We start from the raw sequence: 17,532 nt of genomic DNA, 5'->3' as shown, positions 1-17,532 counted from the left end.
GCGCTGATTTCAAGCCCTAATTACCCCCTCAACACAACACAACACAAAGAGCTGAGCATTGGGGTTGTTGCCTGTCATTCAGCTAGACACACACACACACACACACACACACACACACACACACACAATCGTAAGGAAAGGCAATCCTAAATACAAAGCAAATATTAACCACTTAAAATTTATCTGTAGTTTTGTTTCTTGTCCATTCTGTCTCTCTACTCCTGTGTTCTGAGAAGGATCATTACTTCCTGATCTTAAGTACCTACTACATAAGACTAAAGGTTAAATAAGCCAATCGTAATGCTTTATATATATATGCATATACTAAAATTTACATGAACTTTTTAAGCAGTTCAGAAATTTTCACACTTGAAACCATGTCTCTGAGCTATGTCTCTTTTACTCCTCAAAGCATCATTTAATTCTCTTCAACAATTAAAGAGTATTTCACTGTGAAATCACACTCCCTTAACGGGAAAATAAACATTAAAACCAGAAACCCTGAACCTAGTATCATAACAAGGCCTAAATGTATTCACTGTGACTTTAGTTTATAAAGTTAACCTCTAGTTTTTTCAGTTCAGATTGAGATAATAGCAATTACGATTTTACATATTACTTACACTGTAAGTTCCTATCATTTGCAAGGTGTAAGTACCAGTTTATCTTTTATTATAAGTAACTTATTCTACAATAAATGATACAGAAGCCCTGGAAAATTACAACTTATACCTTGAAAATTATGATCTTATCTCATGCTCAATGATGTGTCCTGGTCATGCATTAAAAGACATATGAGAAGTCAGGTGTTAATGGCTCATGCCTCTAATCTGGCCAATCAGGAGGCTGACATCTGAGGATCATGGTTCAAAGCCAACCTCAGGCAGAAAAATCTAACAGATTCCAGCTCCAATTGGGAATTGACTCAAGTGATAGAGGACCAGTAATGGGCACTCATTTGACCTGGACTTCAAACCCCAATAACTAGGGAGAAAAAGAAAGAAAACAGGGGAAGGAAGAAGTGGGAAATGGAGAAAGAGGGAAAAGGAGAGAGAAGTAGAGGAACAGAAGATAGGTTTTTGTAGTGTCACGGAGTGGAAAAAGCTAAAGTGAGTGGTTGGTTGGAAGTTACATTTGTAAGGAGATCCTGCTTATATCTAATCCCTTGAGAAGAAGCAAGAAAGGTTTTAGGAATTAAATAGGATTGGCTTTCTTCCTGATTGCTATTGGAAAGGCCAAGACTAAGACATAACAAGTTGGTCCTCTACAGCTGTGCTGCTCTGGCAACCAAAAAAGTATATTTTGGCTTTCTGTCCTGACCGAACCAGAAAAGGGAGCTGTCACCAAAAAAGTAGGAAATCTGCAATGGGAATAAGTAACAAACCTAGGTGCCAAATGCAAAAATTACCAGATACTGTGCAGGAAAGCACGTGTTTCTGAATGGTAAAGAGAAATAATAAATTACTTCTGAAGCACAGTAGAAAATTCTCCTTCATTTATGCATTCTTTAACAAATCCAAGGATGTGAAGAAAAAGAATTAACTGTTGAAAAGAAGGACTTTTACAAATGGGTTCAGCCACAGTTTAGTAGTGTCCAGGGACTTTCTCTTCCTACCAATAGCAACAAAGTGTTGGCCCAACTGAAGTTTTTATTTGTTTCAGAAACTCTTTTGGCAATTCCATAAATAAGGCTTGGTCAAACAGATAAGGACCTTGCAAATGGTTATAAACATATGATCTGTATTACAGTTAGTCTGGAACATAATCTTATCAGACTATGTCTTAAGTTTTTCCAGCTCTTGACACTCATGCATTCCTCCTCCCCCCCCCACTTCAAATAAATTAATGAGCTAAGAGCAGTTCCTTTTTTGAGACAGAGACAACACCAGAGATTACAGGAAATTTATCTCTTGTTATCAGAACCCGAGTACAATTTTAATCAAAAGTTGGATGAAACACCAATTTAAATTAAATCAAGGAAAAGAAGTTTATGATTTTCTGAGAAAGTAAATTGACCTCTTTTGTTTTTGGTTTGGTTTCTTTATACTTTGGGATAAAGGAAAGACTATAAAAGTTTTAAATAAACCTTTAAAATAAGTTATGCTGTACAGCAATATTTGGGCTTGTCTTTAATGAGCCATTTATGTTATTCTTCAGGCATTCTAGAATAATAGTGTCTCTCTGAGCCACGGCTTCTCCACTGTCCTCCCAGGATGACTAGAGCTATACATACATAACACAGGATTGGAAGACAAAAATGCATTTCCATATTATTGACACTAATTAGTGTCTTTCATTACCAGCCTTGACATATATTAACTGTATAAATTAGTGTGTAAACACACATTGCATCGATCATGGCCAGCTACTTGAACATGCCTTGATCTCCATTTTCTCACTGAAAAAGTAAAGCACTCCATGGTATTCAGATTCCTATCTTTTTCCCCCTGTTTGGCTTCTTTTCTTATGTGTTGGTTCTGGGACTTGAACTCAGGGCACGGGCACTATTCCTGAGTTTTTTTTGCTCAAGGCTAGCATTTGTATCACTTGAGCTACGGCTCCACTTCTGACCTTTTTGGTAATTAATGGGCGATCAGAATCTCATGGACTTCCCTGCCTAACTTGTCTTCAAACCCCGATCCTCAGATCTCAGCTTCCTGAATGGCCACCAGTACCCGGCATTCTGCTCGTTTTTTTATTATTATTATGTTTATTCTATACTTGACTGGAAGAATTCTGCCTAAGAATTCTGCCTTATGTGGCAACCTGTGATCCAGAGTTTAAGAACTCCATCAAATCTGCGCAAGTCTAGAGCAGAGACATACAACATTACTTACTTTTCAAAGAAATATCTGATGATCAGCAAGAGAAAAGCGAAGGGGATTATTGCATACAGATGAGAAGCCTTGGGAAAGGTGAGTCCATCACGATCATCTAGATCTGACCACTTTATTGTTGGAGGAAGCCAGAATCTTTCCAACCAAAACCATTCTTTAACCGTCTGGAACATTCTAGACAAAGGGGAAAAGAATATGTTAGACTTGTCAAATCAACCCTTCAAATCAAATGAGAATTGTCACTCAAAATACTTAAAGGAGGACTTGGAGAAGAAAGCAGTGGGTCCCCTGTAGTCATACAGCGGCCATGCCAGTCAGAGGAAGGCGGCCTCTTCCCGCCCGGAGTTAATGGTAACCTATGCAATGGATTAGAATAGGAAGGCAAGGAGAAGAGAAAATGGTGGTGATGGCATTCCCCCCATGGAATCCCATTGGGCAGAAAATAAAGGGAGACCAAAACAGAAGTGAGATCCACAGAGGGGAAGGGGGAAAAATAACAAGGAGAAAATTCAAAGCACTGGAGGTCACAGTGACTGTGATGGGAGTATGAATCAAGCCAGGAGAGGGATGGATGGACAGAGGGATTTCAGACAAGGTGGGCCCCACATCCTTGGAGAATGCATTCCCCGCCACATCTCGTCTCTCACAGTACACCTGCAAGACTGCAACTTTGGGAAATGCTGCCTTCTTTTTCCTGGAGAATCATGTTAGCTACCAAGGAAGTTACCAAAACTCACTTCTTCTCCTAGAGACACTCTGGAAGACACCCTGACTTCTCTCTGCTCCCTGTTGTCTTCCATAATCACTCCTTCTCGGGGCCATTAGTGGTCTGTAGGCACAGTGGAACCAAATGTGTCCTTGGACCGACTTTTGTGCAACACATTTGCACTTAAGGTTTCATGCATATGCAGGGCATCTCACACATGCACAGAGTCCTCCCCCAACCCCTCATTTCCCTTAGATCAGCCCATGGTCATTACCACCAACTCATCTACACTCTCCACATCCTACAAGGAATTTCCTTAACTGCATGTGCATTCTTGAGCCATCTACCTCCAGTCCACTGTTTCCCTTAGGGGTATACTTTGCCTCTGTTAATTCCTACATTGGCACTGTGTGTGTGTGTGTGTGTGTGTGCGTATGCATGCATGTGCACGTGTGTGTACCAGTAACAATCATTGCATAATTTCTACTCTGATAGGGAAATGTAAGTCCCATTTATATAGCTGTCAGATTGAGCAAATGGGGTGAAGATTTCAAATGAGATGCAAGGGTGTTTGGGGCCACAGAGGGAAGGTGTGAAGGGTGGTGCTGGAAGAAGTCTGCAGGACTTCTATAAGCTAGCAGTAGCTGTGGGCGTGATGAGGATAGCCCAGTTTATCTGCAGCCAGCCTCTCTGCCACTTTTTATGATCTCTCTAGACGAGATCAAAGACTAAACAGAGAAATGAGGTGAGGAGATATGAACGGATGCTCTCCGCTGCTCTTCTGAGCCACGGGACGCTAATGGGGAAATAACTCACAATCCCTTGATCCCTTGAAAGCCACTCCTAAAGCTCCAAGCCTGTGCTTGCCTGTTGCCACTGAATGGCATCCTTCAGTCACCTTCCCTGGCTCCGGTGTGCCAGACATACCATTTTGGAGATAGTGTCCAGTCCCCAGAGAAGGCAGGGAAAGTCACCACTGTGTATGGAGTTGGTGTGAATAAATAAAATAAAATAAAAATGACTAAAATAAACAAGGTAAGCCTGGGGACAGTGGCTCATGCTTGTGATCCTAGTTACTCAGGAGGCTGAGATTTGAGGGCTGAAGTTCAAAGTCAGTCAGGCAGAAAAATCTGAGAGAGTTTTATCTTAACCATCAAAAAGCTAGAAGTGGAGCTATGGCTCAGGGGGTAGAGCACCAACCTTGAACAAAATAGCCAAGCAAGAATGTAAGGCCCTGAGTTCAAGCCCCAGTATTGGTAAAAACAAATTTAAATTATGACAAGTAAATAAATGGACCATTGCAAAGTGTTCAGGGTGTGTTTAGTACCTCTACTTGAAGTCCTCTTAGAAGCAAACACAGGCATTTAGTCCTGGGACCTACCCAGTTCCCTTATTTCTGCTCAGCCACTCAATCTCTTTTCTTATTTTGCCTTGCAAAATTAATATAAACTTATTTCCATCAAGGATAATTGTTATTGACTCAAAAGTATCTGAAACAACTTTAAAAGAAGAGGCATTTAATTATTTTCAATAAGAACTGTTTGTAACCAGGCATGATAATTTCATGTCTGCAATCCTAACTCACTAACAGAATCATAAGACCAACCTAGGCAAAAAAAAAAAAGGTGCCCATCTTGACCAATGAGAAGTTGGATATGGAGATGCAGGTCTGTCATACCAGCCACAGACTGGAAGATCGAGGCCCAGGCCAGCTTGTGAACAAGTGTGAGACCCTAATCAAAAAAAAAAAAAGAATGAGAGGAGAAAGGGCTGGGGTCCTAGCTCAAGCGTCAGAGCATCTGCCTGGCAAGTACGGGCTCTTGACTTCAAACCCCAGTACTAGAAAGAGAGACAGAGACACAGAAAGAAGAAATATTTACAAGACCAATGTGTTGCAGTTAGTTTTTGTGTACTATGAAGGAAGCATCCGTCATGGAATGGAAGGAATATCCATCCCGCTGTGTTGTCACATCTGCAACAGCAAAACCCAGTTCACTTCCAGCTGCCAAAACTCCACGGGAAGACAGTTCAGCGAGGGAGGTTATAGTCCGTTCCCTCTGGCCCTGGGGTTACAGAACCCTGTGAGCTATTTCCTAGATGGACATCACTGAGTCTGACTTTAGGCCTGACGAAACAAAACCATTTGGACCACAAGTATGTCACCATTTGAAGCAGCATTTTTGGTCACTACTAAACAAAACAGCACTGGAAGTTTGCAGAGGAAGGAGATCCATACTGGGCTCGGGTTTGAGCAGCTTCCGAAAGTATCCTTCCATCCTCTGCTTTAACTGCATGCCTGCTGAAAGACCTTGTGATAGAATGTGTGTCTAGGCCAGAGGACAGGGACAAGGAAACATCTCCACAGAACAGAAGTGGTAGAGTGCCTTCCTAGCAAGCACAAGGTCAGTACCATCAAAAGTGAAAGGGACATTTCTCAGCTATAGGACAATGATAAGAAATGCAAGGTTGGGTGGAAGAGTAAAATTGAATAAAGACAGATCCCTGAGGGATGAAGTGGAAGAAACTCTCGGATCACACAGGAGAATGTGCCATTAGCTGAGAGGGCGTAGGAATGCATGACCAGCTAAGCTGGAGATGAACGGGTTCTCAGAGGAAACTCAGCAGAGTGAGTGGGCGCCTTGCCTGTCTTGGCTATGACTCCCCATGGACAGCCATGTGAATGCACCAGAGTGTGCGGGCCAGGAGAGATTTTTTTCACCAATATAAAGTGAACTTTAGCCAAAACTATGTTAAGTATTTGGAAACAAGTTTGTTTTATTGCCTGCAAAGTATCTTTAAAATTTGATTCTGGAATCAGGTAAACATATTTTTCGATGATTAGTCCATGTTTTCTTAGGAACTATTTCTAATTCTACAAAATAAACTGGTTAGAAATTTAAAATACCATGAACAGGAAAAGAGTATCCGCTATTGTTTCCTGTGAGCAGAACTAAGAGTAAGCCAGCTACAAATTCCAGTCCTAAAAGCACTTAAATTTGTGCTATTTCAAATAAATATGACAATGCAAACAACAGAACATGAGAGGTGCTGTTACTCAGAACATAAAAAGTATAAATGATGACCTGCAGTTCTAAAAGATGGGTTTTCCCTGTTGCTGCCACTGACTCTAACATCTGGGTTCACGGTCCCATGAGCCAGCTACCACATTATGTTAGAGCAATTTTTTTCATTGTTGCCAAACACCGTTGAGATCCTTTTCCTGCAAGACTAGTGTCTTCCTACAATGTCCACTGACCACTGAGATCTGGGTGGGATCTCTCTCCCTTCCAGGGCAGAATCACTCCTGAGTGCTCTTCTCTTCAAGCTATGCAATGAAACTCAGCAAGAGCCTTCATCTGCCACGCCATCCCACAGCCCGATCCTAAGCAAAATCTTGACCTAACGAAGAGTAAATCTCAGAGAAGTTGGCTGCTATTTCATGCGGGAGAAACTCCACCCAGACAAGGCCGTGCTAGAGGCCTCCTGTCCTCAGTGCCGGGCCCTGTCTGAGGCTCCTTCTCCCTTCCTGTCCTCTCCCTGCAGCCTCCCGGAGCTGAGAGGCCTGGAAGATGACCCAGGATTATGTAGCCCTGGCCCACGTCTCCATGCTTCCCTTGTCTTCACTCTGGGGTTGCACTGCTCCCTGGTCCTTGAGAGCAATGACAAGTGTCTTTCTACACCATTGCTTCTAGACTGTTCTATCCACCCGACTTCCCTCAGGTGTGACTGCCACCCAAGACATGTAAAGCAAAGTGACAGAGTGGGCTGACTCTTACAGAAAGGAGGAGGGCTTTGGGAACGTTCTATGGGAGGTGATCATTCTGCCTTTGGCGGCAGTTCACTTCTTTCTTCTTCTTTTGTTGCGTCCCGTTCACTTTGAAGGCTAAAATGTAAATGGAGTCAGCAGTGTCTCAACATTAGGAAAGCTTCACTTGATAGCACCGCGTCAGCATTTCCTTTCCAACTGCTACCAAAAGCTCTCTGCTCCTCCAAGACAGGTCCCTCCTCCCTGCTCCTCCCCCGCCAGGTGAGTCAGCCCTGGCTTCACCCATTACCCCGTGATTAGCCTCGGATGCAGGTGAGTGGTCCAGGCAGGAGCACAAGAGCTGGGAACCAGCTGCTGCTGAAGCCCCGGCCAATGTGAGTCATCCACTTGCCCAGACGGCGGGGCTGTCCCAGCATCCGGAAAGCCCTCCTGTGGGCTACGTGGGGTGCCTTCCTGGCACTCCTCCTCTTAGACTTTTTTTCTCAATTAAGGAAGAAAGCCCCACTGTACCTTTACGACCACCCCGGCCCTGCATCCTTCCGGTCCTATGCTGCTGCTAATGACAATACAATGGCCTACTCTGCTATTCAAAAACTATTTTTAAGTAACTAATGTATGCTTTCTTGTTTACAAATGCCTGATTCAAGAAAAAAAGAAAAAAAAAAGGGTCATCCATACAAGGGGCACGTGCATGCATGCACACACACGCACACGCACACGCACACACGCAGAACCATACAAAAACGGCAAATAATATAAGTAAAATAAGAAAGGAAAAATTTGAAAGACCAATAAAATAATGCAGTTTCTTCACACAGCACCTCATAGAGCTCATAAACTTCAGAGAACTAAAATATAAGCATGGATTATTTTTTTTTTTTTGGCCACAAAGAACAGGCCAGGCACAGTGGCTCACATTTGTAATCCTAGCTACTCACCAGGATCTGAGAACTGAGGATCTGAGGATCTGAGAGTTGTGATTCAAAGCCAGCCCAGCAGGAAAGTTCATGAAATGCTTATCTCTAACAAATCACCAAAACACTAGCCAGAAAGTGGAGCTGTGGTTCAAGTGGTAAGGAAAAAAAAAGAAAACTAAGGGATAGTGCTCAAGTCTTGAGTTCAAGCCCTAGCACCATAAAAAGGGAGAAGAAGCATGAAACAAAAAATGGGGGGGGGGGGAGATTCTGGCTCCAGAGTGAGGCTGGCCTGGTGGAAGGCTCTCTACTTCTTACCAGAGTGATCCTGGATCACTCCTGTTCTTCTGTTCCAAAGACCTACTGTGTGATTAAGAGATTCACTGTCCAGACGCAGCTTAAAGATAGTTCTATAAAACAACCCTCACTATCTTTCTAGTGAGCTGGATAAACCAATAAGATTAGAGACTAACATAAACAAGATTCCCAGGGAGGGCACCTATTTGGCCTTTCTCCCACTCAGTACTACCCACTTTTCACAGGCCCGCATTTTTATCCCCTCACATAACGAGCACCAACTGCGCTGCGCACCCAAGTTCAAGTTCTGGAGAGGCCTTCTTGCTTGGTGTCATGCAGTTCAATGACTATGTTAACCTCCGGAGTGCCCACACCTCTCCCATTCCAATGCACTGGGGGAGAATTTACAGGACCTAACATGTGGGAGGGGCCGGGAGTTTGGTTAGTGGTAAAGTGCTTGCCTAACATGCACGAAGATCTGGGTTTGACTCCTTGGTAACACATACATAGGGGGAAAAAAAAAGAACAAGTGGGAACCTAAGGCCTAGTGGCTCCTGAAAAATACGAGTGTGGAGAAGCTGGCTTCTGGTAGCTCGTGCCTGTAATCCTAACTACTTAGGAGGCTGAGATTTGAGGATCTCAGTGCCAAGCCACCTCAGACAGGAAACCCTGTGACACTCTTATCTCCAATGAACCAACTAAAAGTTGAAGGCAGAGCTGTGATTCAAGTGGTAGAGCACCAGCCCTGAACAAAAGAGCCAAAGTCAAGCCCCAGTACAAGCACAAGAAAGCAAAATAAAAATAGGAGTATAGAAATGTGGTTGCCACCTTCGCCTTTTTCCATGGATATAATTTAGGGCAAGTGACATTTCCTAATGCTTGAATTACTCATTGTGAGATTTGTGTAATAACATCGATTTTGCAAAGTTTAGGTCAGGATTAAATAAGACTACCTCTCCCACTCAGTGGAACAGCTGGACTGTAATGTAATACATGGAGACAAACTGCGAGGGTTCTAAGTCATAGAGGTCACTCTTCTCCCTTGTCATTGGCACTCTAGATAACACCATAGCCATAGCTCTGATCTACAATACTGTCATCGTGGACTTCTTACATCATGGAATGGGTCTTGGGCCATGTGACCAAATGCATCATTTGCCAAAAGGTATGAGACCAAGCCTTGGCCAAGCAGGAATTAGCACATGTTTCGCCCACAAGTCAGGTAACCTCTTGGAAAGGATTGGGGTTACTAAGGTAAATGGATGAAGCAAGTTCTCCATGTTAGTATTTAAAAATATGCACTTACATAATGCATAAAGGCAGGGCTTCCTGTTGTATAACCTGCTGCCCCCACAGAATGAAGCATGCTCTGGGAAAGAACAAGATGACCAAGATTCTAGTAATCCTCAGATGAGAATGGGGTGCGGTGGGTGTGGCCATCTATGGGCAAAGGCAGGAAAAGGAGAAGGTGTGTAGGCAGATGGCCTAAGTTGTGTAGTCTTGCCTGCTTTCTTCCTGAACCTGCTTTCTTCCTGAACCCCTAAATCATTGGAAAAGTTAGAGCAGTAAAAAGCATTACTCTTCTCGATCCTGATTTTGAGTCTATGGGTTCCTTTCTTCTTTGAGCTAGACACACCCGAAATCCTAGCTATTCAGAAAGCTGAGATTTAAGGATCACAGTTCGAAGCCAATCTGAGCAGAGAATTCTATAAGTCTCTTACACCCAATTAACCAGCAAAAAGCCAGAAACAGAACTAAGGCTCAAGTGGTAAAGTGCCAGCCTTGAGGGAAAAAGTTAAGCAAGAGTTCAAGGCTCTGGGTTCAAGCCTCACTACCATCCCTAAAATACTATTAATAAAATTGTTTCTTGGGCTAAGACAGAGTTCAGTGACAGAGTGCATGCTTGATATATGCAAAGAATGGATTCAACTCCCAGCACCACTACTAAATAAAATGTTCTCTAAAAGTTGGCAAAAGTCCTACTCTAAATCAAGTGTAAAGACAGAGAGCAATGGAACAGGAGCTGCACTGACACACCCACAGCCTGTAAGGGTGGCTTCAGGGACTGTATGTGGGTTACAGAATCCACAATTCTTCTGTGTCATTCATGTTAGGAAATCTTATATTTATCATTATTATGGTGATATAAAAGAAAGGACTTGGGCACTTGTGGTAGTTCACACCTGTAATTCCAGAGCTCAGGAGGTTGAAGTGGGGAAATCAGGAGGTAGAGGCCAGTCTGAGCTACAGAGGGAGACCTAACTGAAGAAAAGAAGGGAGGGAGGAAGGAAGGGAGGGAGTGAGGGAGGGAGGGAAGGAAGGAAGGAAGGAAGGAAGGAAGGAAGGAAGGAAGAAGAGAGGGAGGAATGGAGGGAGGGGGAGGAAGTGAAGAATGGAGGAGGTACACTGAAAGAAAATTAAAGGTTTATATATTTTCAGCTCTGAATATGCTAAGTCTTATCTGAAAATATCCATAAGAGAGACACTACTCTAAACCTGGGTGGATTTTCTGCAACACTCAGGACCTTTTTTTTTTGCCAGCCCTGGGGTTTGAACTCAGAGCCTGAGCAGTGTCCCTGAGCTTCTTTTGTTCAAGGCTAGTCCTCTACCACAGCACCACTTCTGGCTCTTTCTGTGTGCGTGGTACTAAGGAATTGAACCCAGTACTTCATGCATGCAAGGTAAGCACTCTACCACTAGGTCACACTCCCAGCCCCAATTCAGAGACCTTTGATGGTAAAACAGCTGCAGTCAGTGGCCTTGATTGTGTGTGTGTGTGTGTGTGTGTGTGTGTGTGTGTGTGTGTGTGTGTGACAGAGTCAGTGGCTTTACTGATCTTATGACAATTTATGAGATTATGCTGCTCCAGTAACGTTGGGGTACTTTTTGGTGGCACTGAGATTAGAACCCAGGACCTTGTACTTGCTAAGCAGCCACTGTACTGGTGAACCATTTCTCCAGCCTGATGCTCCAGTTAGGATAACTCCCTCCCCCAGAGGCCCGATCATCCATCACTCCTGAAAGCTCATCCATTCCCCACCCAACCAGACTGCACACACAGGAAAGGAATAAACCACATCACCTAGCCCCAGCTCCTGAGGAGGGCTAGAGGAGACACCCCACCACATATAGCAAATGGAATGGATAACGGACGCCTAACCCCCCCATTTGTTCTATCCATCAGGAAGATTTGTCTTTGCTTTGCAATACACCTTTCTTCTGCTCAAGGATAGGCCTTCAACTCGAGGGGAATCAGGCACTCGGAGATCTATTCCCAGAGCCTGGGAGCTTAGCCAAGATAGAAAGGGGAGGGATGGCGAAGCTAAGTCCCTCTCTAGAGAAAGCTCCTGTCTACTGGGCAAGAAGTTGATTATTCCTCCAGCTTCTTCTAGTGTCCTCAGCAGCAGGCGATGCCTCACTGTGTACGCTCACCTCGTCTGAGTGTAAATTCACCCAGTTAGCAGGGACAACGGGCTAAAAGTCTCCTGAAGGCCAGCTCTTCTGGCTGTTATGTACTGCCTCGTCTGCTGGGAGGGTACGAGGTGAGCCAAAGCTCTATGTAAGCAAGGAGCGTTGATTCGGGAGGAAGTGGACAGGCTTGGGGATGTTTGTTTGTTTGTTTGTTTACACTGGTCCTGGGCCTTGGACTTAGGGCCTTGTGTGCGTGCTTGCTTTTCTTTTTTCTGAAGACAAGCACTCTACCACTTGAGCCTCTTCTGGCTGTGTGCTGGTTTGCTGAAGAAAACTCTCTTTAGATCTGTCTGCTGGAGTTGGCTTCAAACCGTGATCCTCACATCTCAGCCCCTAAATAACTAGGATGATAGGTGTGAGGCTACTATCAGTTTTGGCAGCTGAAAATTTGCAGCCATCATCCCTGCTTTTCACATTGACAGTGTCACATCCAAACATCTTCTTTCCAGAAGGCACAAAATTACTACAGATATGATGTCCTAAGAAATCATATTGAAGAAAACAGATAAAACAAAAGATAAATAATGACAGCTTCTTTGAGGACACAGCATAGCTTTCTACCAAGGGACTTTTATGTACATCAATATGCACATGGATTCCTTTCCACACAATCCCTGCAGAAGCAGAAACAGGTAAACAAAATTATCAGGCGATACCCATAAGTTGCCTTAAGTCAAAAATATAAAACTGGGGCTGGGAGTTTGGCCTAGTGGTTAAAGTGCTTGCCTAGCATGCACAAAGACCCGGGTTCGATTCCATGATACCACATACATAGAAAAAAGCCGGAAGTGGTGCTGAGGCTCAAGTGGTAGAGCTCTAGCCTTGAGAAAGTCCAAGGACAGTGCTCAGGCCCTGAGCTCAAGCCCAGGACTGGCAAAAAATATATATATATATAAAACTGGTGGGAAAGTTTGATGCTAGCTAAATTGGTCCTATTACTGCACTGGATTTGTGCTTACAGACAACTGGTGCTAACATCTAAAATATCGACATTTTCTGGGAAAACCAAGAATTACAGGTTTACTTGTAGAACTCAGAAGATCCAGAAATAATCAGTGGCACCAATGGGCCTTGAATGGCCCATGGCTTCATCTACTCCACTGCTGATTCAGTCACCTGATGAGCTTTCCAAGGTGCTTCCATGCTACTCCTCACATTATAACGATCTACACATGTGTTTAGTCCTTCAGGGTAACATGAGTAAAGATGCCAAGGCCTCGCATAGCAAGTAGAAGGATGGTGGGCGAGTCATAGGACCTGTGTTTTCAGTGGGCCAACCCTGGCTCTACACATGAATTGGGAGACCTTTTATTTTTGATGCCGGTCCTGGGACTTGAACTCAAGGCCTGGGCACTGTCCCTGAGCTTTGTTTTTGCTCAAGGCTAGAGTTTTACTATTGGAGCTACAGCTCCAGTTCTAGCTTATTGAAGAGTCTCATAGACTTAGATCTCAGCCTTCTCAATAGCTAAGATTACAGGCATGAGCCACAGTGCCCAGCTTATCATTACTCTTGAACAGCCACGAGGCAAACATGTATATGTATGTCCATAGGACCCAAACTTGGAAAGCATATATGCCAGGCCATAAGCCTATGTGTGAGATATGACTTTTGTTGTTTATAGGTATATCACATGTCTCCTCTCCTCTACAGCTTAGTTTTTATTCTTTGAGTAATAGAAGTTTCTTAAAATTACTTTGAGTGTAGTCCAATTTATGCAGCTTTTTCCCATTATGCTAGTACTTTTGTGTCATTTAAGAAATCACTGTTGGGAGGAAGAGTGAGCAAATGTAGTCATTTTATGTTCAATGTTTATTGAGGATAGGGATAGGATGGGGGCGTAGGGAGAATGAAGGAAGAGATGATGCCTTGTACAATGACTTGAATATATATGTATATATATGTGTACATATATGTATATATGTGTATATATACATATATACATATATATATATGTATAACAACCAGTGAAAAACAAGGCTAAAGGCATGGTATCATAGTATCATGCCAGCCTAACAAGTTCAAGGCCCTGAATTCAAATGCTAATACACACACACACACACACACACACACACACACACACAGAAATATTTTTAAATGACTACATGACTACCCTAGTATAATCTTTAAACAACCATGTAGGAAATCCAACTTACAATTTATTTTACACACATCATTTGAGAAGTCATGGGATTTCACTCATAAAATTGGACATAGTCTAGAATTCCTAATAAAGCAGATCTTTCTGGAAACAACCTAGGTAAAAGCCAGGTACAGTTCACAGAACAGGAGGGACTGTTAGGAAACTCTTCAACTGTGACCCAACGTGAAATAGAGCAATGACCCTAGGATGAACACATAACAAATGGAAATGGAGAGTCCACACAATTTACATTTGCTCTTCATGTCAGCATACTGTTTGTTTTGATTGATGTTTTAATCACAGATCAAACAAGAAAACTTTGAGGCCAATTAACAATTATAAAATGGAGAAATGTATACTATTGGTTAAAAGCTTCTCATTGGTCAGGTGATGTGCAAGACATTTGGTAAATCTTGTCTTTTTATACCTCATAAGCTTGCATGATTGGCCTGTATAATAACTAGCTCATAAATAAGGATAGCAAGGCTGGAAGACTTTAGCTGACTTGTCTAGGTTGCAATCAGTTAGTAAGAAGCAGGGCCTTGCATGTATTTGGTCTTCATGGCCCATGTTTTGTCAGGCATACATGCCTTTACCCACTTGTGGTCCTTTCTGAGATATCATGTTGAAAAGTTTGAATGTTACTGCAGATGCTCATCAGAGAGGAAGAACAGAGGCTGAAATCTGTATCTTAGGGCAAAAAAAATGATAGTCAAATTTCTCACTTCCCTGCTCCAACACGGGGAATCTCAGGACATTTCCTCGCATGAAAGCTGAATACAGTGAGCCCCATAGGCTTACAATACACGATAAAATGTATAGACTCACAGCACGGACTATGCAATAAATGTAGATTATAACTAACAGATCCACGACCTTGGCCTATGACGACTCTGTCCTTAATTTTTCAGAATCCAATCTCTAGTTAGATCCCAACACTGAACAAACAATGCCTGTCCATCCAGCGTGTTCCCAGTGGACTCGTGGGAAACAATCTAGCATCTTCCTCCTCCCTGTAAAAACAAGTGAGCACAGACAGCCATGATCTTGCTCTTATTTGTTTTAACTTGGAGCACAAGAGATACAGAAACTTGCATATGTAGCTGCACAGCTAGTTGAACTTTTAGAATGGCCACCTACGATGTGGGCACAACACCATCAGTGACTCACACAAGTCCTTCTTTGACTTTCCAGTCAGGATCCCCTCCTCAAGGGAGGATACACATTAGCTTTACCTGCTGGTTTCATTTTATGTATAAAATTGGAATCTGAGTCTATGGATACTTTTGTTTTGGGCTTCTTTTATTCAACATTGGAAGTCTGATCTTTGTTTTTTTTTAAACTAATTAATACTAGTCATTTATAATGAATATTGGAGTTTTTAAACTAACCAAGAATTATTAGAAGAGTCAGTTTGACATTTTAGAAAAAAGCATAAATATTTTAATGGGAGGAACAAACAGTTATTATCCATAAGAATGTGTATCTATTATTTCTTTAAAGAATCTGCCCAACCTTGTATGAAAGGATGGAAGATTTTCAGAAAAAAAAACACACTTTCTATCTTTTGTTGTTATTTTTAGTCCTTTTTTTTTTTTGAAGCTTTTTGGTTTGTTTTTTCAGAGCTGAGAACTAAACTCAGGGTCTTACACTTGTCAGGCAAGTACTCATCCACTGAGCGAAATCCCCAACCCCCAACATGCTTTTCAAAATGACATTTTTGCCAAACCTTTGTTCAGATTAGGAGCAAATACAGTTTTCTTCCTTTTTTTTTTTTTGGCACAAGTTGAGAACTAAAGAGCAACTTTTTTCCCCCCAGGCATACTACTAAGCACTATTATTTCCCAGGAGAGAAACAGCTTAGAAAAGTCTGAGATTCTCAAGTATGACATTCTCAAGTCCCACCTTGTTTAAAATGTAAGTTAACTCTGAACTGGGCTGAGATGGCATTTGCCATGCTGTCTAGCCAGAGCTATGGCCATCCTAGCCATTTCACCTTGACTGTTCACTGTGTGAGCAGTCCGCCTCTTGTGAGCTCCCACTCCTACCTTCCTCCCCATTGCTTTCCATCAGTCAGCTTAAACTCACCAAAGAGCAACTAGTACAGGTCAGACAGAGCCATTTAGCCTCGGCCTGAACTTTCTACTGGAGCCAAACTCTTAGAGTTCCAAGTCTCTGTGACTTCTCCACTGTATCACAAAACCTGGACATTTTCATCAGATTGTAACTCTTCCCCCCACCCTCCTGCAAGTGAGGCCACCTTCTTTGAAAGCTCCCAAATGCTAGCAACAAGCCAGCCCTACCTGGTCCACAAAAGATGTCCCTGGCTCTGTGAGCAGCTGTCAGAAAGAGGCTTCCAGCGTCCCGGTCAGTTGTGTTCTCATCCGAGAGTAACACACCTCATCTCTAACCTGAGCTCTGATGTGTTCTTTCAGGGACCCACCCTGCAAAGTTGCAAGTCAAGATTTCTGACTGTGGGCAATCAGTCACGTGAGGCAGCGCTGCTGGCTACTGGATGGCACCCTGCAGGTTCTTCCTGGCTTCCTGTTTCACCACAAGGAGAGGAGAAAACTGGAGTTGGGTCAGGCTCTGAGTCACAGCAACATCAACTGTCTCTCTCTCTCTCTCTCTCTCTCTTTGCCTTTTTGGGGACGCTTAGCAATGAATTCGCCAGTGGCCGGGACAATCTCGGTGTTTATACTTAGAGGAAGAGGCTGGCTGGGAGAAAAGCCCTTGGACAACTCTGTTCCCTGCTCTGAGCTGGTTTGACAACTACGGCATCCTCTAATAACTGCAAATCCAGCCTGGCTTTTCTCTAGCCACATCTCCACATGACACCACAAAACTTTCTCTGCGTGTTTCCTCGTCATTGAAAAGAAAAAAAAAATGCCTCTTTTGAACTACATAGTGATTTTTAAAAATCGTCTGTCAACTTTTTTTTTGTTTCTGAATCAGCATGAATTTGCAACATGACAGGGTTTCATTGTGATATTTCCACACTTTCACATGGGATACATAGAACAAATCCACCTCCTCTACTGAATCTCCACTCCTGCCCTCCTTCCTCTGTTCTTTTTTTCAAGCATCTTTGGCTGGGTTTCACTAGGCTATCTGGTTATCTATACCATTTTCTCTTTTGAGAGCCATCAGATGGATTTTTCTTGGCATTTTTAAAAAGTTTGTATCAGTCTTGGAGACCAATCAACACAAAGACAAGCCTGTGCATATCATGAAATGAATATGGTTTCGGTCTGCATGGACCACATCCATGTCAAAGGCAAGTGTGAGTGGACATTTTACATTGTGTTTTGAGGTGTTGCACTCTTTTTCACTGAAGAAGAAACCACTCTGGGCTGGGGTGATTTCAAAGAGCTTTGACAGTAGGAAACCTTTCACAAGT

At 42.9% G+C, this 17,532-nt stretch overlaps 1 protein-coding gene across 2 annotated transcripts in view; it reads right to left on the bottom strand.

Annotated features, from left to right (window-relative positions):
* Cers3 (ceramide synthase 3) overlaps positions 1-17,532 on the bottom strand; it is a 44,266-nt gene that overhangs the window by 22,308 nt on the left and 4,426 nt on the right. The window contains exons 1-2 of one of the 2 annotated variants that reach the window (XM_090321535.1): positions 16,436-16,722; positions 2,838-3,011 (exon numbers count right to left, since the gene is read on the bottom strand). In XM_090321535.1, coding sequence (XP_090177661.1) covers positions 2,838-3,010 — 173 coding nt within the window. In that variant the 5' untranslated portion in view covers position 3,011; positions 16,436-16,722. Of the gene's footprint in view, positions 1-2,837; positions 3,012-16,435; positions 16,723-17,532 lie in introns of those variants that run through there. The other variant, XM_090321534.1, reaches the window with a different exon arrangement.

This window comes from Megascapheus bottae, chromosome 30 (assembly GCF_031878675.1).
Source record: "Megascapheus bottae isolate mThoBot1 chromosome 30, mThoBot2.hap1, whole genome shotgun sequence".
NCBI lineage: Eukaryota > Metazoa > Chordata > Mammalia > Rodentia > Geomyidae > Megascapheus > Megascapheus bottae.
This window is presented reverse-complemented; position numbering and strand designations above follow the sequence as displayed.